The sequence below is a fragment of the Ursus americanus genome, chromosome 2 (genome assembly GCF_024610735.1).
Source record: "Ursus americanus isolate L20-20 chromosome 2, mUrsAme1.1.p, whole genome shotgun sequence".
Taxonomy (NCBI): Eukaryota; Metazoa; Chordata; class Mammalia; order Carnivora; family Ursidae; genus Ursus; species Ursus americanus.
In genome coordinates, this window is record NC_142128.1 from 83,347,695 (window position 1) to 83,371,856 (window position 24,162).

At 37.2% G+C, this 24,162-nt stretch overlaps 2 protein-coding genes across 3 annotated transcripts in view; one reads left to right on the forward strand and one right to left on the reverse strand.

Moving 5' to 3' along the window:
• DHX9 (DExH-box helicase 9) overlaps positions 1-17,462 on the forward strand; it is a 64,093-nt gene extending 46,631 nt beyond the window's left edge. For both annotated transcript variants that reach the window (XM_045811294.2, XM_045811295.2), the window contains 8 exons: positions 1,700-1,860; positions 2,591-2,702; positions 3,299-3,460; positions 3,557-3,684; positions 5,512-5,741; positions 6,082-6,197; positions 6,916-7,116; positions 9,315-17,462. In XM_045811294.2, coding sequence (XP_045667250.1) covers positions 1,700-1,860; positions 2,591-2,702; positions 3,299-3,460; positions 3,557-3,684; positions 5,512-5,741; positions 6,082-6,197; positions 6,916-7,116; positions 9,315-9,681 — 1,477 coding nt within the window. In that variant the 3' untranslated portion in view covers positions 9,682-17,462. The remainder of the gene's footprint in view (positions 1-1,699; positions 1,861-2,590; positions 2,703-3,298; positions 3,461-3,556; positions 3,685-5,511; positions 5,742-6,081; positions 6,198-6,915; positions 7,117-9,314) is intronic.
• The window catches only part of SHCBP1L (SHC binding and spindle associated 1 like), a 34,806-nt gene continuing 26,512 nt past the window's right edge, over positions 15,869-24,162 (reverse strand). Inside the window, exons 6-10 of the mRNA XM_045811296.2 lie at positions 21,699-21,804; positions 19,410-19,563; positions 18,043-18,293; positions 16,919-17,041; positions 15,869-16,120 (exon numbers count right to left, since the gene is read on the reverse strand). Coding sequence (XP_045667252.2) covers positions 15,869-16,120; positions 16,919-17,041; positions 18,043-18,293; positions 19,410-19,563; positions 21,699-21,804 — 886 coding nt within the window. The remainder of the gene's footprint in view (positions 16,121-16,918; positions 17,042-18,042; positions 18,294-19,409; positions 19,564-21,698; positions 21,805-24,162) is intronic.

A 24,162-nucleotide genomic window follows, 5' to 3' on the forward strand; every position in this document is an offset into this window, starting at 1 on the left:
AGACTGGCTGCAACATTTGGAAGATACCTACTTTTTAAAGGTTAGATTGTCCCTTGAACTGAAGAAACAAGTACTGTACTCTAACATCTTAGAGTGGAAACCACCTACTAATTAGTAATGGCATGAATACACCTGTAATAAAGGATTTATGTTCTTTGTAGGTTGAGGAACAAATAAGGCTATCTGCATTTATGTAAACCTTAATTAAGCTGACCTAAGTCTTGCCAGCAGTGTTGGAATCATCTGTAAATGGTTCCCATGAATCTTCATCATGAATAGTGTATAGCCAACAAGTCCGAGTTAGAAATTTAGAGACCTGGGGGTGCCTGGCTGGCTCAGTTGGTTAAGCGCCAACTCTCGATCTCAGTTCAGGTCTCGATCTCGAGGGTTGTGATTTTCGAGCCCTACGTTGGGCCCCATGCTGAGCATGGAGCCTACTAAAAAAAAAGAGAGAAAACTGGATTTTAATACTGTTTGTACCTAGTCTATCACATAACCTAAGTCTTTATACTCTTTAGGCCTCTGTTTCCCCATTTTGTAAAATGAAATTATGTTAATTAACTTTCTGTGCTCCTTCAGTTGAAAAAGGAAGATAGTATAATACCTAACCCACAGGATTTGTTTGAGAACTAAATGAGTTAATAATGTAAAATACTGAGAACAATGCTTGGCACATGGTAAGCTCTCAGTAAATGTTAGCTATTATCATTGTTAATACTAATTTGTAATAGTAACTTTTATTATAAAAAATTTTAAGGGTTAGATGATCTATAAAATCCTTTCTGGTAGCACTAAATTTTATGAATCTGGAAGGGGAAGGTGATTGTGGGGATATGTTAGTATTAACCTAAATCTCCACGGAAAGTCTTACTACCATTTGGGGGTGAGGTATTTGTTTTTGAGTATAGTTGACAACCGATGTTACATTAGTTTTGGTTGTACAACATAGTGATTCAACAACTTTATACATTATGCTATGCTCCGCACAAGTGTAGCTACCTGTCACCATACAGCACTTCTGCAGTACTGTTGACTATATTCTCTGTGCTGTGCCTTTCACTCTTGTGACTTATTCATTCCATAACTGGAAGCCTGCACATCCCCTTCACCCATTTTTGCCTGTCCCCTCACCCCATCCCCTCTGCTCTGTCTAGCCACTATTTTTTTTTTTTTAAGATTTTATTTATTTATTTGACAGAGATAGAGACAGCCAGCGAGAGAGGGAACACAAGCAGGGGAAGTGGGAGAGGAAGAAGCAGGCTCATAGCGGAGGAGCCTGATGTGGGTGGGGCTCGATCCTGGAACGCCGGGATCACGCCCTGAGCCGAAGGCAGACGCTTTAACCGCTGTGCCACCCAGGTGCCCCTGTCTAGCCACTATTTTTAACCCATGTTTGTCAGCAGGCAAGACCTGAAGAAGTCATAGGTATGGATAAGAATTTCGGATAATTTTCATCCTCCTTCACTCCACAGGTGAAAATAACATCAAGCTGTAAATGTAAAGTTGTAAACCACTGCTCAAGCAGTTAAGAGGGTCTTATCCAGAGTCTTTGTAGTAAATACAAAACATTCTTTGATAATTGTAAAAGGATAAGGGAAGGACAACTCTATAAACCTGATTATCTCTCTGCAGAGATTTTTATTGAGCAGATGTGTATATACAAGAGTGGATGGTTTTTTTATGCTTTTTTTTCACTTAGACTCGAAACCCACATGACACCTGAGATGTTCCGAACACCATTACATGAAATTGCTTTGAGCATAAAACTTCTGCGTCTGGGAGGAATTGGACAATTCCTGGCCAAGGCTATTGAACCTCCGCCTTTGGATGCTGTGATCGAAGCAGAGCACACTCTTAGAGGTACCTTCAAATACAGACCTACCTCACAAAATGCTAACTACTCCCATTTGTCTTGTTCTGGCAACTAACATGTAACAGATCAATCAAGGTACGCTCAGCAGGCTGTGGTAAGACTTCCAGTGTTGCCTTACATATTTAGTGTGGTCAGTTTTATAAAATGAGGTAAGAAAGGGGTAACATGAGTCTTCTTTCGGTAAAAAATGTCATTTCTAAACCAATATTTAATGATCAGAACATGAATTACAACACAGTATTTTAAATGTATCTGTTACAACATGTTTGTGTTTCCTAATTATGTCATAGAAGTGGTATAGTATCATGTGAAAAACTAAGGGCCTTGGCCAGGGGAATCTGATTTTGAATTTTGAATCTAGTACTCATCTGACTTACTCTCCAGATTTCATTTCTCTCTAAAAATTACCAGCAGATGGTATTAGACTTGTTAGGGCATGTGTATTTACGCTGTTACTTTAGTTTTTGTATGTATAGAGTTTGCGTAGACTGTATTCCGTTTTACAATCTACAAGGCCTAATTCTAGTACCTCCTTCCTATCAGGTGCTCTAGAATTTGGTTTTGTTGTATTTTTGAGTGAGGACAGTTGTTGGCTATGGGCATGGTGCTGGCAGTTGGTTTGATAAATAATGAAATCTCAACCTGTAAAGAAATGTTTCATCTTTGCCTCAGAGTGTTCATTACTGTTTCTGCTCACAAAGAAATATCTCCCCACAGAGCTTGATGCATTAGATGCCAATGATGAGTTGACTCCTCTGGGACGAATCCTGGCTAAACTCCCCATTGAGCCTCGTTTTGGCAAAATGATGATAATGGGATGTATTTTCTAGTAAGTGCTTTGTTTTATTGCTGATAATTAAACAGTAGAACAATTTCATAATTTTATTCCCCTCCCCATAAAAACAGGATGGGTTGAGATGAAAAAATTAAGTTCTTATGTGTAGAAGTGGCATACTTCAGATACTAAGAAAAGAATGAAACGAGAAGAGTGCATGGTCCTAATAGACACCTGAGCCCAATTTGTTGGGGGAAAGAGCACAAGGTCCTCAAAAGAATTGCATTTCGTCTCAGGCACATAAGTAGTTGTCTTTGAAAGAAAAAAGGCACTGGGAAAACAGGTATTTTTATCAAGAAATTTTGAAGATTAAGAGATTTGAGAAGATGGGGGAGAGAATATGGAGAAGAAAAATCTAATACTTGGTCATAATTTATGGTAAATATGCATCCATTAATATCAGAGCTCCTTATTTATTTTTTCTCTTTCTGCTTCTGGAGAGAGCAGCTGTAAAAGTTTTTTGTTAAGCCAGTCTCAGTGCTGATAATGCAGTATCGTAGCCAGTAAAGACTCTAACCCACAGTGACAGTACTGCTCATGAACCCCTGGAACAAGAGTATGATGAGACTGAATTTTCCTGTCTGTTTCAGTGTGGGAGATGCTGTCTGTACCATCTCTGCCGCCACCTGCTTTCCGGAGCCTTTCATTAGTGAAGGAAAGCGACTGGGTTATATTCATCGAAATTTTGCTGGAAACAGATTTTCTGATCATGTGGCCCTTTTATCAGTCTTCCAAGCTTGGGATGATGCTAGGTATGGGTTTGAAAGAGGAAAGTTGTAAGATGTGAGAACTGTCTTTAGTTTCTATTGTGTTCTGGGGCTTTGAGAATGACTCTTAATCTATTTTAGAATGGGTGGAGAAGAAGCAGAGATACGTTTTTGTGAGCACAAAAGACTCAATATGGCTACACTAAGAATGACCTGGGAAGCCAAAGTTCAGCTCAAAGAGATTCTGATTAATTCTGGATTTCCAGAAGGTAGGCCTCTCACATTCTAAAGTTCTATCTGGGGCACCTGGGTGGCTCAGTCTTTAAGCGTCTGCCTTTGGCTCAGGGCGTGATCCCGGGGTACTGGGATCGAGCCCCACATTGGGCTTCATGCTCCACGCTGGGAGCCTGCTTCTTCCTCTCCCACTCCCCCTGCTTGTGTTCCCTCTCGGTGGCTGTCTCTCTCTCTGTCAAATAAATAAATAAAATCTTTAAAAAAATAAAAATAAAAAAAATAAAGTTCTATCTGAAGTGGCATTTATGTAGCATGTGCACATTGGCAGAGCAGTATATTTTAGCTTCAGACTCTAGACCCTGTGCTTTGTCTGTGTTCCTAGCTATTCCTTAACTCTTTGAACTATAATGATTATCAGTTTTTCACATTTATTCATTCTTTTTAAAAAGGAAGCAAAAGGTGGTGATGCTCAAATTGTAACGTACTACACAAGTGATGAGTAGATGTTTTAAGAATTGTGCTACTTTGAGAGGTTTTTTTTTAGTCTCTCTTATCTTGCAAAGAACAGAGGTGTAGCTTTTAGCAGTTGTAGACTAGTCAGTTTGTTGAATAACCTCAGACAGTGGTTTGTGAAGTGATCATTTTGCCCACATGTTCATGTTTAGACATGAAATTTACCATTGTTAAATTTTAAGTGCCTTTAAGTAAGATTTCAGTGTGCCGGCAAGTAAGAGGGCTTGGATAATGTGATGGAGAAACCGTAATCTAGCTGTTTTTTTCTTATATTAGTTGAGCTATTGAACTTTTGTTCTCCAACTAGATTAAAATTCCTAAAATTGGGAATTGAAGCACATAACCAGAAATAGCTGTGTAGTTGAGAGACAGAACATAGTCGGGCAGGATGGCAGATTTTAAAGGGATATGCCCTAAATAACTACAGACAAAATGTTTTCCTCTGTTGTAAACTAAGTTTGTAATTTTTTGTCAAAATCAAGGAAAAAAGAGCATATTTTGTGATAGAATCCTCACAGTAGTCCTGAGATACAGGTACTGTTACCCCGTTTTATAGAAGAGGAAACTAACACCGATGTTTAAATTAATTGTTCATTCAGTTAGGAGGTGATAAGATTAGAACTCAGGTTTGTCCACAGAATGTATCCATGCTCTTTAGTGGTCACTGTCATACGTCCCAAACCATGATGAAGTACTAAAGCATAGCGTGGGTGAAAACATCAGCCCTCCTTCCAGTGGGCTCCCCTTAGACTGTCACTCCATCTTCTCTGGAAAGAACAGCTATTTAGGAACAGCAGATGAAATTTTTTTTTTTTTTAAAGATTTTATTTTTTTGACAGAGACAGCCAGCGAGAGAGGGAACACAAGCAGGGGGAGTGGGAGAGGAAGAAGCAGGCTCCTAGCAGAGGAGCCCGATGTGGGGCTCGATCCCAGAACACTGGGATCACGCCCTGAGCCGAAGGCAGACGCTTAACGACTGCGCCACCCAGGCGCCCCAGCAGATGAAATATTTTGTTCACCTGTTGGTCTCGCTCACTCTGCAAGTAGATGATTAACCTGGGCTCGGGGGCGGTGGGGGGTGGCTTTTTGTTTTTTAAGAAATCACTCGAAGCTTGTGTTATGGTTGAGTTTATAAGAAAATGCAAATATTTTAGTTTTCTTGTGGAGACTTAGCAGAATTTCTCCTTGAACTTAATGTGGGTGCAAGAGTTCTGAGAAGACAGGAAATTAGGCAGGTTATCTGAAAAAAGACGTGGGAAGGAGTCAGTTCTCCTAATTCTCTTAACTAGTTTACATGCAATATGAGGATTAGCCAGATATCTGATATTTTTACCCCTTTCCTCTTACAGATTGCTTGTTGACACAAGTGTTTACTAACACTGGACCAGATAATAATTTGGATGTTGTTATCTCTCTCCTGGCTTTTGGTGTGTACCCTAATGTGTGCTATCATAAAGAAAAAAGAAAGATTCTCACCACTGAAGGGCGTAATGCCCTTATCCACAAGTCGTCTGTTAATTGTCCCTTTAGCAGCCAAGACATGAAGTACCCATCTCCCTTCTTTGTATTTGGTGAAAAGGTAAGAAAAGATTAGTTTAGAAAATTGATGTTGAGGGGTGCCTGCATGGCCTCAGTACGTTAAGTATCTGACTCTTGATTTTGCTCAGGTCATGATCTTAGGGCCCATGTCAGGCTCCTTGCTGAGCATGGAGCCTGCTTAAGATTCTTTCCCTTTCCCTCTGCCCCTTACTGCCCCCCCCCAAAAGAAAAATTTACGTTGAAAACCTACATTGTCATTACTTATTAATGTGCAGTGGGAACATGAATTTTAGTTTTCAGAGCATAGTTCATTATTATATGGCAATTTATTGGCAGCTGAAATATCATCTGTTTCCTCTTGCTTCTTTTTTCATCTGCAGATTCGAACCCGAGCCATCTCTGCTAAAGGCATGACCTTAGTCACTCCCCTGCAGTTGCTTCTCTTTGCTTCCAAGAAAGTCCAGTCTGATGGACAGATTGTGCTTGTAGATGACTGGTACGGATTTTCAGATGTGAACTCCAAACGGCATTCTTACAGTTGAGGTGTAATGGGATTCAACTGCTAATCTAACTTACTTTGTGAAATAAACATGACAAAATTTCGTGACTTAAATGAGGTGCTTTACAACATTGTCTTTTCTTGGAGAGAGGTATATCTTGGTAGTATAGTTCATACTCGGTAGTAAGTCATACTAGTGGAAACAAATGCATTAGGCATTGAAGCCACATCTGCCCCCGTGAATACTACCCCAGGGAACTGGAATTTAATTGGAATTTGGGTACCTCTTTCGTGTACTCTGTATGTGGTTAGAGACTACTGGTAAGCATGTAGTAACCACTTGAAGAAAATGGAATAGATTTTAGTGACACTTGGTAAGCTCAGTCATATTCCTGAAAATTCCTCACATAGTCTCTTCTTTCATTCTTTTATTGGAAGCTGAGTGATCCGTATTGCTAACGTATTTTGCTTGATAGACTTACTGGTTTACAATACCTGCCAGTAGCCAGCAGTGAGTTTTAAGAAGTTAGTGTAAGACTGTTATCATTCTTCATGCCTGTGTTTGCCCAAGTCTGGGGTTGTTGCAGGAGTTGAAAGTATTGGTACTTAGTAAGAAGTTAAATTTATTCCACCACTTATCACGTGTGAAATTGAGAGACAGTAGTCTTTTGCTGTATGTACCCTTCTTGTACTTTATCATTTTTCTGTGTTTTAGGATCAGACTGCAAATATCTCATGAGGCTGCTGCCTGTATTACTGCTCTCCGGGCAGCCATGGAGGCTCTGGTTGTTGAAGTAACCAAACAGCCTAATATCATCAGCCAGTTAGACCCTGTTAATGAACATATGCTAAACATGATCCGCCAGATCTCCAGGCCCTCAGCTGCTGGTATCAACCTCATGATTGGCAGTACACGGTGAGTACACAGTAACTTCTTTTTGAACTAAGCAGAGGACGGCGATCATACTGGCCTAAAATCCTCACAGTTAGCTGATAAAGGCCTTGTTTATTTAAAATTAAATAAAACTAAAATTCTAAACAAACATTGAATATGAAATTTAATTCTGGTTAACACACTCAGAGAAAAGGATGTTACTAACTTTTATCTCTGTTAATAGTGTATTATATCAGTGCATGTTGGAGATTGAAAGGGACCTTAAAAGTACATAAAAATCCAGGGTGGGTCACATGACTGGAAAGTGAAAGAGCCCAGACTGTTCTCTTTCCACAGTACTGTTTGCCATCTCTAATGAAAAAATGTTGATGGAGGGGTTAAATTGCTGTTTTTTTCAAATGAAAAGCCTCAAGGTTTATCTTAGTAGGGAAATGTAAGAATGTGAATGTCTTAAGTGTGAAATTTCTCTTAATTCTTAAAATGTCTTATTTGGTTCACTTTTTTCCACCTTTTTAATCTTTCTTTGCTCACAACTCTTTATTTAGAAATACTTGATACTTCCAGAGAAGGCAGAAGAATAGTACAGTGAACACACCCATATTGTCTTGTAACTTAAACTCACTAATTGTCAGCATTCAGTGACACTTGCTTTCATACATGTGTGTGCACACACATACCTACTTTTACTTAATCATTTGTGACTAAGTTGCAGACATTTTACATCAGTATATCTCATGCATCTTTTAAGCACACAGCTGCAGTACCATGATCCCACCCCCAAAATTTGAGTGTTTGACAACACTATCTAATATACAAACATACTAAAATTTTTCTAATTATCCAGAAATATTCTTTAATCTCCCTTTCAAGGATCACTTACTGCTTCTGGTTATAAACTGTTAATAATTTTAATATACAGAACTGCTAGAATTCATAAAGCATTGTGGGTCCCATTTTGCTATAAACGATTTACTGTTTAACATTTATTAATCATACACATAGTAGTCAATGTGTGCCAGGCACTGTGCTAAGTGCTTTTCTGACATTAACTCATTTTAATATTCGGTCTATCTATGATATAGGTAGATCTTTGTCCCCTTTAATATGAATAAGGAAACTAGCACAGAGAAGTTAAGACCCAAAGCCATACAGCTAGTGAATGGTAGGACTGGATTCAAACTAAGGCAGTAATGGCTCCTGAAACAGTGCTCTTACTTATTGTGCTGTACCTTGCTCCTCCAGTGGGTCTATTATACGGGAGAATTATTGAGGAGTCTTCAAAAAGGAAGAAATAATAAGTGTCGTAGGCAGATACAAATGTGGTGCTCATAGATATTTAGAAGAGAGATTACTCTTGGCAGGAGGGGTGGCGATTAAGGCAGCTTCACGTGTCTAATCTGCTCTGTGAAGGACAGAAGTCCAGAACCTAGAAAGGATGGGATAAATACAGGAAAGAGTTTAGGATGCATGAGTATAATGGTGGCTTGAGTTACAGTAGGGAGAATTGAAATGGGGTGGAGTAGATTAGACAGGTTTGCAGAACCATCAGAAGGAATTGGTGATGGATTGAAATGGGGGGAGCGGGGCAGTGAAGGAGCGAACACGATCCCAGCTACATTTCTGACTTGGACAGCTGCTGAATTCATAGTGCTAGTCTCTGTAAGAAAAGCTGTGCAGGAAGAAAAAGCAGGTTGGGGTATGCTGAGTTGGAGTTGTTAAGTGAGACATCTTGATTTATGCGCGTTTTCATTACCCCTCATTTTCTTTGTTTGCCACACGAAACAGATGTATGTGTAAACAAATCACCACAGGCATTTTTTTAAAAAACGTGTTTCAGCGTTAATGCAGGAAGCTGCGTGGTGATAAAGATGAGCTCACACTGCCAACGCCAGGAGCCTCTTTCTTGCGTATTACTGCTTTGTAGAATGCCGCATGGCTGGCGCTCGGTGAAAGCCAGCCAGCCATCTTAAGGTGTAAGGACATACTGCCAAAGTGTAAGATCTTTGAGAATGAACCAGAAAGAACTTGAAAAACAGATGGTTACAGTTGATGCATTCTTCTCTATTATGGAGTAACATTTATTTCATTTCAGTTTATATTTGTGTACTTGGCTTCATTCCCTTTATGTATTAACTTTTCAAATATGACTTTATATTTTATGACTAGCTGAGAAGTATTAAGAATGCTTTGCTAAAGTGGTGATTTTGTACTTTTCCTAGGTATGGAGATGGTCCACGTCCTCCCAAGATGGCTCGATATGACAATGGAGGTGGATATAGACGGGGAGGTTCTAGTTATGGTGGTGGAGGCTACGGCAGCGGAGGTTATGGAGGTGCTGGAGGCTATGCTGGTAGTGGAGGCTATGGTAGCAGCGGCTACGCTGGTGGCTCCAACTCCTATCGCGGAGGCTATGGCGGAGGCTACAGAGGAGGTGTCAGTGGTGGCTACAGAGGTGGCTCGGGAGGAGACTATAGAGGGTCTAGTGGAGGAGGCTACAGAGGAACTGGGGGATTCCAGCGAGGGGTTGTCCGAGGGGGCTATGGGAGTGGTTACTTTGGACAAGGAAGAGGAGGTGGTGGCTATTAAGACTTGTTATGTCAGTGCCTATGCATAGACAGTTTAAAAAAAATGCATGCTACCTGTTTTCCCAAGTTGTTTATTTGATGCCAGTAAGTAAACCCATTTTCCACCCATTTTGTGGTTGATTATAGTTTAAGGAAACCAAGCATATAGATACATTAGTGGTTTTGTTTATATTATGTAAAATACACTGATTCTGAAACTACCAGTTTGTATTTTTTCTTTAAGGAGTAAAGATTTGCCTTTAAAATTAACTTGATATTTTCTTGGCTTTAGTTTAATACAATAGAAAATAAAGTATTACACCAAATACTGGCCATGTAGTTCATTGTTGATGTTACACGTTAGAATAATTTTGCAATGCCAGTCACATCTATTTTAAGCATCACAGGAAAAATTGTACTTTCTGTTTTCCAAAGTATACCAAGTGATACTGCTACTTGTAGTATTTAGAATAAATACCCTTGAAATAGAATTGTTCTTCCAGTAAATACTGGCCAGCGCACAGTTTCGCATGGACCTCTGCCCCTGAATAAAACTTTTGACCTAGGGCTGAACATTTTGACTTTTTTCCCAAGCTTTGTCTTTGAAAAATCTAAGACCCAGGTCAGCATTCTCTTTTCTAAGTTAGTTTGCAGTGTAAAAATTAACTTTAATCAGAATTAAAAATTAACTCACAAAATTCTTGAATTAAGGTTATATTTAGTCAAAGAATGAAGGTAAGGGAAGCTTCACCAGTGCATCAAGTTTATTTTAGTAGAGATGTTTATACATTTATAACATTTTATGGCTTTTAATGAATGTTCATGTTTCTCATTTGAGATACAGTACAGTAGAGATTACAAAGGCTTTGGATTAAATAGAAGTGGACTCCTATCGTACAGCTGCCCTAGGATGCATGAATTATCTTGGGCAAGTTGTATTTTGCGTTAGTATCCTTTTCAAAATCTTCTCATTCTACATAGGTCCTTTAGGTAACCTGCTGTTGACAGCTGATGACTCCTATCTATTTACAGAGTCTCAGATCTGTATTTTCAACTGAGATTTCCTTTCGGAGCATCAGATCATATTAACAGGTGCTTACTAGACATCTGTTGCTGTTCAGCTATCCCACAGAAATAAAGAACTAAGCACTTTCCAGACTGAAAACCACCTAATTCAACCTGTGCCCTATCCTATACTCTATTCTCTGTTCAAGTATGTGTGGCTTTTTGGTTTGGTTTGGTTTGGTTTTGTTTTTAAATCACGGAAGTTTCAGCTGCTTGATTGCCAAAGTCTTAATAAATTACCACGTGTAGTTAGTTCTACTCCCAAAACACCTTCCAGTTGTGCTTTTGTAAACCAACTACCTGCTGTATTCAGGCTGTCATTAACTTGGATGTACAGTGATGCAGCAACCTCTCAACTGATCATTCCTTCTGGAAGTACTACTGTCTACAATCCGTTCCCCATACTACAGCCAGAGTAAACATTCCCATTCAAATCTAGTAACGCCGCCACCACCTGCTCCCAGCCTGAACCAGTGATTCCTACTCTAGCCTCAGTCCTCCTTAACCAACCATACTGAACTTCTAGCCTTATCCCTGTTAATACCATGTTTCCTCTTGCCTTTTGCACATGTGGAAACTTGTACCATATAAAGTATAAATTCAATAATGCCTTGCTTAACTGGTACTCATTTCTCCAATAACTTCAACTAGAAGTGGGAAATCAAAAGATGACCAAAATGGCTGAGAGAGATGCCAAATTACATTCTCTAAAGCTTGAAGAACGACTTAGGGATAGTTCTAATAATCTTTTAGTCTTTAGCTAAAAACCTAAGGAAATGTCTATGTGGAGTTCTAGAACTCTTTCTGTGGCTGCCTGCTCTCTGTGTCCCCACAAATCGTAGCTACCCTCCCTAAACTGGCTTCTGTTTTTTCAGCTCCGTAAGACTGCTTGTGCTCTGCTTGGTTCGTTCTTCCTCTGCCGTGATCTATCAGAGTGCCTCCACACAGAAGGGAAGGGTGATCGTAGGGCTCATCTCATTTGTTTCCCTTAATTTGGTGACCACAGTTCTGCATTGTCTGTCTGATGCCTGAAAGCAGTTGATTCAGATATATATATACGCGCATATGTAGAGGTATATATAATATTGTATGTGGAAATAGTTTTTAAAAAATAGATCATTTGGTTTTCTAGTTGTTCACATGGGAATGGGGAGGATAATCAACTATCAGACTGTCATTGCTCTAAGTGGAAGTCAACTTAAGTCGATTTTAATTGTCAGTCCATTATAACATCATATCCAGAAATCATTCCTTCGAAAAAAATGATCAGATTTAAGGAGCAGAAGGCCACATGGTGTATTTTGTGGCCTATTAATACCTGGAGATTTCAGCCAATGTGCTGTGTTTCCTTTCTCAAGCATCCTTCTACAGTCTGTGTAGAACAAAGAGAATATTCAGTTTAAGGGATGTTGCAGCAGGTGTAGATGACTGGAAAGTCTTTCCAAAAGGAGAGCCGATTGCACCACTCTCATTCAGGAGATGAAAGGAGCTGGACACAGTATGGGGAAGAGAATTTGGAAAGAAAGAATATGTAGGCCACCATACACATAACATTAGGGTTTGGATAATGAGAGTTGGCAGTGACAAAATTGGGTCTGCCCTTCTAGAAATTTAGGCAGGGATGAGAATGGACCTGTTTTGTCTGTGATGGCATTTTCACTGTACTGAGAAGTTTGAAGCTTTCTTTCAGGCTAGGGGTGATGTAGAAGGGATTTGGAAGTTTCCTTTGGGCCCAGAGAGAGGCCAAAAAGTTAACTGGGGGAATACGTGGATGTGCCATTTCCAGGAAGTTGTGCTGAAGAGCTGTCCGTGTCGGGAGACTCTGTTGGCACTGTGCTCTTCAGCAACAGCTGCAGTTTGATGGGATCTCCCGTGCTGTGGAGCTGCACATAAACCCCTTGGGACATCACCTATGCCAAAGGAACAGAGGAGAATACGAACAGTGTGTCAGCTTAGGGTCAGCACAGACACTAGAAAGAGCTTCAACTGCGGCAAAGCCCATATTTGAAAGCCCATTTCCCTGCCTCTGATTCTAGAAGCAGAATTGGGACTGTAGGACAATAAAGGACACTAGAAATGCAGTTTTGAATTGCACTGAAACTGACTTACGGCTTATGGTTTTGACTGGAAATAAGGTTCCTGAATTCCGTTGGATTTACCCGAAAGATAGATTTGGCCAGAAGACAGGAAAGTTATTTAAAGTGTATTTGTGCACCTTTGATATTTGTGGACTGTCCTATTAGATGTAGTGTAAAAGGTTTCTGACACGAGAAAATTTACTATTGAATCTTTCAGAGCTAACTGAGGTTAGTGATAATTTAGCTTGTAGGAAGGAATCTACTTCCTGGGAACTAATTAGGGTGGCAAACTGTAACAAGTTGATCACCCTAGGATTAATCTTAATGGGAAATCATTCAGGAATTTCTTAACTTTGAAATTGCATATTTCCTTCAAACCTAGAAATAAATTTATAGAGGCAATAAAGGATATTGTCTACATAATCCAGTGTTTAACACTTCTGACTTTGATAAACCTGTATTTTCCATGTTAACCTATAAATATGTAAAATAATTATATTTAGTAATTATTTGTAACATTTTAGTAATTATTCAAATGACTGAAAATTTATAGTTTTTAAAATAATAGGAAATACAATAAGATATGGTTAACCTTCTGATCTAAATAAAACTAAATTTTTTTGGCATTAGTAATACTTTTGAGCATTTTCAAAAAAACCTAGTATTTCTAATGATACCTGTCAGTGGCTTCAGAATTTTATTGGTAAGTAAAAGAAATGTGCATCTTATGCAGCCGCAAAATCTGAAATCACCCAAAAATTTGTATTGTCATAATGTTTAGTATTAAAATACTGAGTTATAAGGTTGCCTGAGTGTTCTACAGGACATATTATTTTGTTTAAAGACAACTGTTTGAGGCTTCAGTTGAACAATAATATGTGAAAGGAAATTTAAATGTTACCCAAATCAGTGGTGGTAAGCTTCTGTGGGCTGAGAGGCTCCTTTGAGAATATGGTGAAAGCTGTGGGCTGTCCACCAAAAAGCAGGTACACAATTTTTTTTACTTAAAATTTCAGTAGTTCACAGACTCTTGAAACCGGTCTATATATATTTCAGCTTAAGAACACCTGATTTGGTTCAATCACTGAAAGTATATATAGTTTTCTCATTTTTCACTTTAGTACTTTAGAAAAATTAGACCCCTGTCCTCAAATGCAAATCTTTCTGGTTGCAACTGTTCAGTCTAGAAGATAACACGTATGCACTTTGGGACAGGTGTCTCAGAATGGCAGCTTGCTCCTATAATCAGAACTTTTCTGTGCCGTCCTGCCAGAGGAATGTCTTCTCAGTCACCTGCCACTTTCACTGCTTCTACGTCATAAACTGGCGGCAGGCTCTACCATTGTGGGTCCCATTCTGCTCTTCAGCTGAGGCTCTACCCTAGCTGCTGCTGGCAAGGTAATGGAACAAAGGAAGCAGAAAGGGATTCAAAATTCATCTTCCGAAAAAGCAAAAAGGGATTCAAATTCATCCCTTTTCATTCCACATCGCAGGCTACGCTTCTAATCTTGATTTGTCCAGTCAATACCTTCAGAAGTCTAACATTTTCATCCCCAGCAACTGTGATGAAAAGTCCTTAAAAGTCACGGATTGTAAATCTTATTTCCATTTTTAGCATAGGCAGAGAGCCATTAGTATCATTCTTTAACAGTTATTACTTGGAATGCACATACAACGTGGGATATAATGTTCCTAAGACCCAGTACCTATATTAAGAAATTTACAGTCATGTAAGAAAGCCAGGTATGTGCACAAAATGGAAGGGAAGAGCAGAAATATGGAACCTTCCCTCATTTAGGTTCTAAATTTAAATGTATACAGCTATGCATTGGGTGGGTAGTCCTGGTGGAGAACCTTATGGTAGGACTAGCTTCAGTTGCAGTTAGGTGGAGCCATGTAATTAGATTCTAGTGGGAGGGAGGCAGGAAAGTTGGAATGTGTGTAACTTTGTAGAAAGGTCCTACCCCTTCTGTTGCATGGCTGGAATTTAAACAATGGCTTGAGCTATTACTCAATTGCTATCTTTGCCCATGCAGTGATTTTGAATGGAAACCATACAACGGTAAGACAAGATAGAAGACATTTGATTTTTTAAAAGATTTTACTAGTATTTATTAGAGCATGAGCAGAGGGAGGGGCAGAGGGAGAGGCAGCCTGCTGAGCAAGGGGCTTGATGCAGGGCTCTCTCCCAGGACCCCAGGATCATGACGTGAGCCAGAGGCAGACGCTTAACCGACTTAACCACCCAGTCGCCCCCAGATACTTGAATTTCTGACCTGGAACACCTACTTACCAACCCTACACTAAGTACCAACATGCAACATCTGTTAACCCTATACTGCTTACCTCTGGACTTTTTGAGTTATGGGGAAGAAATACATTTCTTTTTTAAAGATTTTATTTGAGAGTGAGTGGGAAAGAGAAGGAGCAGGGGGAGAGGGAGAAGCAGACTCTGCTGAGCAGGGAGCCCAGGGTGGAGCTGGATCCCAGGATTCTGGGATCATGACCTGAGTCGAAGGCAGACACTTAACCACCTGAGCCACCCAGCACCCCTATTTCTATATTCTTTACCTCTCTTATTTTGGATTTCTTTGCTGCAGTTGAACCTAATTCTATATAATATAATGATTGCTACAGTGGTGTCTTACCTTATGCCAGTTCCTAGCACAGATAAATGGGAATGAATGAGGAATTGCCTATAAATGAATTTTTTTTCTATTATCTACATAGAATACCTAATGCTTCTTATTGGACTATGAATATCAAAAACAATGTTTAAAACCACATTTGTTTTGCGATTAAATAGTGATGATGGTGGTACCTATATACTAAAAATAGACTAAATACTGTTATATACCTTTAAAGGGTGAATTTTATTGATGTGTGCATTATGTCTCAAAACTGTTATTTAAAAGTTAAAATGAATCATACAGTAAAATCATTAGAATGTTTAATTATTTTTTAATTGGTTTTGAATTTAATTAAAACTACCATTTCTGTGGGATATGAGAATTATTTACTAAACAAATCTCTGAAATATAAAACATTAACATAAATCCAGATGCTTTAACTTGTGACTATTCTGATATCTCCCTTCAAGTTTGCTTCTATTTTATTGTTGTTCATCTCCAGGTTCAGATTCTGCATTACCCTGGAGAGCATACTGTCATCTTTTTTATCCCCTGAAGCTGCCCCTTTGTTGAGGGTTGCTTCTGCTACAATAAAAAATTGTTCAGTTGGTTGAAGAATGCTTACACCATAGCCATTGTTGTTGTAAATATGATTATTAGTCATCTTCAGTTTTGGTGCTGGAAGAACCTGTTAAAATATTCAAGGAAATTAGTTTTTCAATAATTTCTATAAAAATAAAATATGACTCTAGAATTTATTCTTAGGTTTACATGTTTCTTTAGAACAACTGAATCTGTTTTGAGCAAGTGATATTTTCCTCACACTGATTACTGTAACAACCAAGGAAATCTCTAGTGTTGAAATATTAAATGAAGTTTTCAATTTATTTTATACAACAATATCTCATGAAGTTTTTAATATAACATAAATATGAAAATAATTTCAGATATTGAAAATAATAAATTTTGAAATAATATAAAAGTAATTTCAAATAATTATATGTAACCTAGAATTCTAGAGAAAAACTTCATTAACTACATAAGTCTAGAGAGGGACCTAGAAAGGTAGAGCTAATAGAATTAAAAAGGAATGGGAAGGCATTTCACTTACAAATTATTGCTATTTTAATTGGCTAGCTTAAAATATTTTACAAACTTTGAAGGTAAGACAAATATTTCTTAATATATTTGTTAATTTTTTATTTGCTTTACTTTCCAAAACGTACTACAGATCTGCCCAATGAAAAATCTAAAACATTTTTATAAAAGCAAAACTATCCACTTTATCAAAGTTATCTAAGAATTTAAGTTGAATCTATTAGAGACAACTTGTTTTATATCAGCCATCATTTAAACCATATTTTAATTATCTCTACTATTCTTTTCCAAATAACATTTAGACTAAACTTTGTCTATAAGTAATATTTTAGTATTTTTATGATATTTATAATTCTTATAACAACTATATTAAGAAATATGAGAATACCTTCATATTAACTCCACCTAAGGTGCTTTTTGAATTGTCACTGGTTCTGAGGTTATTACAGTGATGAATTTCATTCCTTTCTAAAATGGCTATGCTCCCAGGATACAGTTCAACACCAGCACCCTGTAAATTAAAAGCAAATAAAACAATCTCAAAACACACATGCACCTCTCCAAAATTTTCTTTAGATTAAAAAACTGTAATTCTTTTTTTAGCACTCTCAACACACTAAGTTACACAAAAATAGGATAATTCGTGTAATGATTTATTGTAGAGAGAATGTTTAAAAACTTTGAAAACTAGTATTATCTGTGTTAGAAGATGATTGGGCCTTGGGGCGCCTGGGTGGCACAGCGGTTAAGCATCTGCCTTCGGCTCAGGGCGCGATCCCGGCGTTATGGGATCGAGCCCCACATCAGGCTCTTCCGCTATGAGCCTGCTTCTTCCTCTCCCACTCCCCCTGCTTGTGTTCCCTCTCTCTCTGGCTGTCTCTCTCTCTCTGTCAAATAAATAAATAAAATCTTAAAAAAAAAAAAAAGAAGAAGATGATTGGGCCTAGAAGGAGAGTTGAAGTCACAGAGTCTCATTGAGTCACATTGCTCTCCCACCCAAATGAAATCTCTAGAAGGGAGCCAAAAATCTATTTAAACAATTCTTTCCATAGTTATAAAAATTTATTTATATATATTCTAAATCCCTCAGTGCTGCTAATGTCTACTTCCTCAGTTTAGTGGAAATTAAGTCATTCTATTTTTAAAATCTCCTTTATTTAATCTTTATTTTCATTCCATTTTCCAGTATTTTAATGCTCTTTGTGATTGTTATCTGAAGACTCAAACTCATTTCTTTTTAAGTAAACGTTAACTGACTCATGATCTCTTTTGTAGCCACCAATTCCTAGATTAAAAAAAAATCACATTAAAAGCCTGTAATTCTTTACTTTGGACTTAACTTAGTTCATTTTTCCTACGTGTGCTATGACGCTCTGTACTTGTCCTCATTTTATCAGTTTCTAAGCTTGATTATAACTCAATTCAAAGATGAATTAATTGTTATTCTTTGCACATTAAGATCACTCAGGGTTATCTATTGTCATATAAAGCTGTTTCTATAAAATGAAATACCTGGGCACCAGTTATTTCACTGTCTGTAATTGTCAAAGCAGCCCCTGTAAGAACACACACTCCTGTTCCTTCACATTTTAATATACAGTTTTCTAGAGTCATGTGACCAGACTCCACCACCACAATACCATCAACTGTCCCTTGTTGTATCAAAGATAGATGCATTAGCTTCACATTATCAGCTTTAGACACCACGAAACTGTCATGAGAAGGTTCAGAAGTAATCATAATTTCCTCTCTCTTTCCAACTCCTAATTCATAGAGACAAGAATGTAATTAAATCAGTAATCACAAAGTTTAAAGTCCTTTAGTCATTCAATAATACTGTTTTTATATTTTTTTAATAAGTAATATATGTAATTAGATACTTAACTATAATGTAATCTTTTGTCCATATTTTGATGCCATGATGGGAGAATCTTGGTTTATGGTCATTATAAATGTACCTATGAATTTATTCAACATACTCATTCCATAATATATTTTCCTAAATTTCCTATTACATAATCAGCAGTCATTTACAAAATGTCTAAGGTATAAAAACTATCTTATCATAACCTGGTTTCAAAACCATAATAAATTACCATAACTAAAAAAGACTGTCAGAGACTTGTTAATCAGGTTATAAGATTAATATATCCACAATTTTGATCTGGTCAAAGCAGTCATCTAAATTTAACATCAATCCAAAAATGAGGGGTTGTATCTTCAAGAATGCTAAAAAATTTGAAAATGACAAATACATTCCTAATTACCTATGCAGTTCAGCAAAATACTACTGGTTACAGTCATCAAGATCTAGTGAATTTTTGCTCAATTTTTGAATTGATAGGCAAAGCCTAAGTCACCTGGTTCTTTTCTTTTGGCCAGACAGTGGGAATATCCTTCAATGTCAAAGGGCAGATTTAAAATTACTGAATAGGTTGAGAATCTGAAAGAAATTTAGTAAACTCTTCTATTTTAGCAAGTTTGCATGTGAATTAACCTGAGAAAATGCTGAATATATTTTAATATAGCCTTACATTTGGGTCTTCCTACTAAAGTGATAAGAAATGCAATAGAGGTAGAAAAAGTTTGGGTAAAAACATTACAAACAGGTTTTTTGGTGTTTTTATTGTTTTGATCTTTTTAGAATCTGCTTGTAGTGCTACATTATCATGGGGAAGAAGTGGTCTCATTGATTTGCTTTGGTATGTTATGTCCAAATGAGGTCACCTGTACAGATAATATACTCATGAACAGGTGAGTCTTAATTGTATAAGGCACATAAGGGATTTTTGTGTTAGGTAAATCATGTTTATAATATAATAATACCATTTTTCCAGTATACATTGCTATAAAAAGATTGCAAAGGATGCCCTGCTAACCCTTTATAATGATGTCATCGGTCAATAAAGCAAGATTTACAGCTTGATATTCTCCTGGAAAAATAACTACTGTATCTCCACTATAACAACTATCCAAAGCCAAATCCAAATCGTCATGCTGTTGGAGAAGTGTGTCTGAAGATAAGTCCTTTACCTGAAAAGAATAAATAAAACAGTACACTTTTAACAATGAAATAAACTGAAATAGGTCATTTTAATCAGTTAGCTTATAAGTAAGATGTGCTTTTCTCAAAGACTTACCTTGTATATTACACTGTAATATGCTGTAAATACTATGTCTTTATGTTCATTAAATGTTCCAAATATCAGCACATCAACTAAGGGAATGCTGAAATGGGATTTTCTTTGCAATCGCTAACAATTTTACAGCTATGAAAGACTGTGTGCCAGAAGACAGAATTTGAACTTAGCATATTATCTCTCAAGCCTCACAACAGCTCTTTGAGGGGAAGTAATGTTATCCCTTATCAGGTGAAGGACATTGAAACTCGGTGAGATGAAATGATTTGCTCAAGGATGCAGAGTTGGTGAGTGGTTAAGCTTTAGATCCAGGGTTTTATGACACCAGATCTCTTTCCAGTCTAATACTTTATTTTAACTCAAACTAATCCTATAATTTTAGTAAATCAATAAAACTTTATATATTAAATATTCTTGAACTAAAAATAAAAGATACCAGGAATCTGCACAGAGAGTAGGAAAGGGAAGAGAACTTCACTATTAGTACCATCAAGAGTGGGGAGCTTTCAAAATAAAATTTGAAAACTAAAAATATATTCTGAAAAAAATGCTTACTATTTTATTGCAATAGAAATGGCATTGTCATTCATGTCTTTTTGCTTGTAAAACTGGTTATAAAAATGTAAAAAATGATAAAGTGAAATTTTAACCTTAATAAAATGTATTTATATAGAGATTTCCTTTTAGTCTTTTTCCATGCATATATTCATTATCCATAATGCCAATGTATCATACCATACATATACGTGGCTTTGAATCCTGACTTTTTTTTTTTTAAGATTATTTATTTTAGAGCTAGAGCATGAGTGGGAGGGGCAGAAAGTGAGGGAGAGAGAACCTCAAGCAGACTCCAGGCTGAGCGCAGAGCCCAACTCACAACCCTGAGATCATGACCTGAGCCGAAACCAAGAGTCAGATGCTTAACCGACTGTACCACCCAGGCACCCCTGAATCCTGACTTATCATTACATGATATTTTACCATGTCTTTAAATATTTTTTCAAAGCCTAATTTTTTAAAATATTTTTTTATTATGTTAGTCACCATACAGTACCTCCCTAGTTTTTGGTGTAAAGTTCCACGATTCATTATTTGCATATAACACTCAGTGCACCATGCAATACGTGCCCCCCTTAATACCCATCACCAGCCTATCCCATTCCCCCATCCCCCTCCTCTCTGAAGCCCTCAGTTTGTTTCCCAGAGTCCATAGTCTCTCATGGTTCATTCCCCCTTCTGTTTACCCCCCTTTCTTCTTCCCTTTCTTCTCCTACCGATCTTCCTACTTCTTATGTTCCATAAATGAGTGAAACCATATGATAATTGTCTTTCTCTGTCAAAGCCTAATTTTTAATGATTACATAATAACGCGTCATATATATACAAGGAATTGGCAATAAGATTAATGGCTGATTAACAGAACCCATGGAAGTCAGAAAACAGTGGGATAACATATTTAAGGGGGGTGGGTACTGTCAACCAAAATTCTATAGCTAGCAAAACTATCCTTCAATAACTTCTCAAACATATGAAGCAGCAAGACTGTGGATCTGGTTTAAAATGGTGTCTCCGGGGTGCCTGGGTGGCACAGCGGTTAAGCGTCTGCCTTCGGCTCAGAGTGTGATCCCAGTGTTATGGAATCGAGCCCCACATCAGGCTCCTCTGCTGTGAGCCTGCTTCTTCCTCTCCCACTCCCCCTGCTTGTGTTCCCTCTCTCGCTGGCTATCTCTGTTGAATAAATAAATAAAATCTCTTAAAAAATAAATAAAATGGTGTCTCCCTCAAATGCAGTCTTTCTCATATTTGTCTCCTGTTGTTCCCATAGCTACTGTTAGCATAGTGCATAGCAATAAAGTTTGTACTCAGTAAATAGTTGCTGACATTTATTTATTTATATGCTAATCACTGAAGTGAATGTAATGGGAGAAATACGGCATTAATGTCAGACAAGAACTCTACCCTCAAAGAGCTTCTTTTCTAATTACACAGAACTTAAATGAACAAATAGGGATAAAGTGTATTTCTTACCATGTCAGGAGTCATCACTTTTGCCACAATATGTGTTATAGTCTTTCCAAAATCTCTTTTTCCCTTCCTGCGCCTCAGTATTCTTGGAAAGAAAGGTCCATGAACTCTAGGGTTGAAAACATTTGTTACAATTATATTGACGTGAAAAAGACTCAAGTTATACTTACTTAGAAAATAAAACTTATCAAAGGATCTTTGAGAAGTAGGTTTCACTAATTTTAAGCTCTTTGAGAGCAATGAGCAACTTGAGAGCAATGGAATGTTTAAAATCTTTTAGATAACTGAGTGTTTACTTGAACTCTAAAATCTTTTCATTTTCATGGTTTGTACCTGGAAATCTGTATGTAACCCACTACAGTCATACCTGTCACCTCAGCTCTTCAATACAGCAGAAAATTTTCCTGATTGTACTTTCATAGTCTACTGAATTGTGGACTCACAACAAAGCAAAGGTGTAGTTATGTCTCTGATACTGAGGCATAAAAGTGTTTAGGGAAATGCCCAATTTTAGATGTGTTCAACTAACAGAGTGTTTTGTTTCAAAGGATACGGTTTCCATAGATACATTGGCTGTGGCCTCCCAACAGAACAATTCTAGCTTCTGAGTTGTATTTTTTTTAATTATTATTATTGTTTGCTCTTCAGCACTTCTAATTAATTGCACTTTCTCTTCTTTTTGATCTTCTTTACATTTCCTGTTTCCTATCTCTTAATCATGTATCATCAAAAGAAAGTTTGAGTATACTTTTTATCATTACTATCAGCTGAAGGGGACACTCCTTTATCAACAGATGTAGCTTTACTAATAATCTCCTTAAGTGTCATATTTTGGGTTCTCTGCAGCACTTTATTGCTTGATACTAATGGGATGCAGCTTTAGTACCAATATTTTTCAGCTTCAAAGGTTTCGCTCAACATTTCAAAAGTAAACCCATTCAGCATTTTTATACCTATTTAAGCAAGTGATTATGATCTTGAGAAAGAGAACTACTCACACATTTCTTCACCATATACCTGATCACTAGCTGCTCAAAGAGTACAGCATCCTACGTTCAGGAAATACAGTAGTTTATCATGCAATCCTAGTTTTAAAATCAAAAGTATATATCAGTGGTTTTTTTTAAATCGAATTTATTAAGGTATAATTTACATAAGAGACACTCATTTTAAGTAAACCATTCCATGAAGTTTCACAAATGTGTATACCCACTTTACTCAATCACAATAATCAAGATATAGAACATTCCCATCACACCGATAGGTTCCTTCATGCATCTTTGCAGTCAATCCTCCACACCTATTCCCAGGCAACCACTGATCTACTTTCTGTCATAGATTTCCCTTTCTTGGATTTTTTTTAAATGAAATTTTAAAGTGAAATAATACATGAGGTACTCTTTTGTGTCTAGCTTTTTTTTTTTTTCATTCAGTCTGTTTTGAGATCCATCATGTTATTTTGTGTATCAGCATTTTATCTTGCTGAGCAGCATTTCATTATTGGATTTTCTATATACAAAATCATGTCATCTGCAAATAGAGATAATTTTATTACTTCTTCCTTTCCAATCTGGATGGCTTTTTTCTTGCCTATTGCTCTAGCCGGAACCTCTAGTACAATTTGACTGGAAGTGGTAAGAGTGGACATCCTTATCTTCTTCCTGATCTTAGTGGGGAAACATCTTCACCTTTAAGGAGAATTTAGTTAAAGGTTTTTCATAGATGGCCTTATATAGGCTGAGAAATATCCCTTCTATGCTAAGATTTTTGAAAATTTTTATCATGAAAGCATTGAATTTTCTCAAATTCTTGTCTATTGAGGTGTGGCTTTTGCTTTTTATTTATTAATATGATGTATTATATTGATTCATTTTCATGTGTTAAATCAACCTTAAAACCCTGGGATAAATCCCACTTAGTCATAGTGTCTGATTCTTTTAATATGTTGGTATACTCAGTTTGTTAGCATATTATTGAGGATATTTGTATCTATATTCATAAGGGATATTATTCTGTAGTTTTCTTGTGATGTTTTTGTAGTTTTGGTATCAGGGTAACAATAGTGGCCTCACTGAATGAGTTGGGTAAGTGTTCCCTTCTATTTTTTTGAAGTTTGTAAAGAATTGGTGTTAATCCTTCAAATATTTGGTAGAATTCATCAGTGAAGACATCTGGTCTTTGGCTTTTCTTTGTGGGTAGTTTTTAATTTGCTAATTTAATCTCCTTACTTGCTATAGGTCCACTCGGGTTTTCTGTTTTGGCTTGAGTCAGTTTGGGTAGATTTTATCTTTTCAGGAATGTGTCCACTTGATCTGGTGATCTGATTTTCTGGCATATAATTGTTTGGAGTATTCCTTAGTAATCCTTTTTTATTTATGTGCAGGTCTTTATGTGGATGTAAGTTTTCAACTTAGTTGGGTAAATACCAACTAGGAGCACTACTGCTGGTTCATATGCTTAGACCACA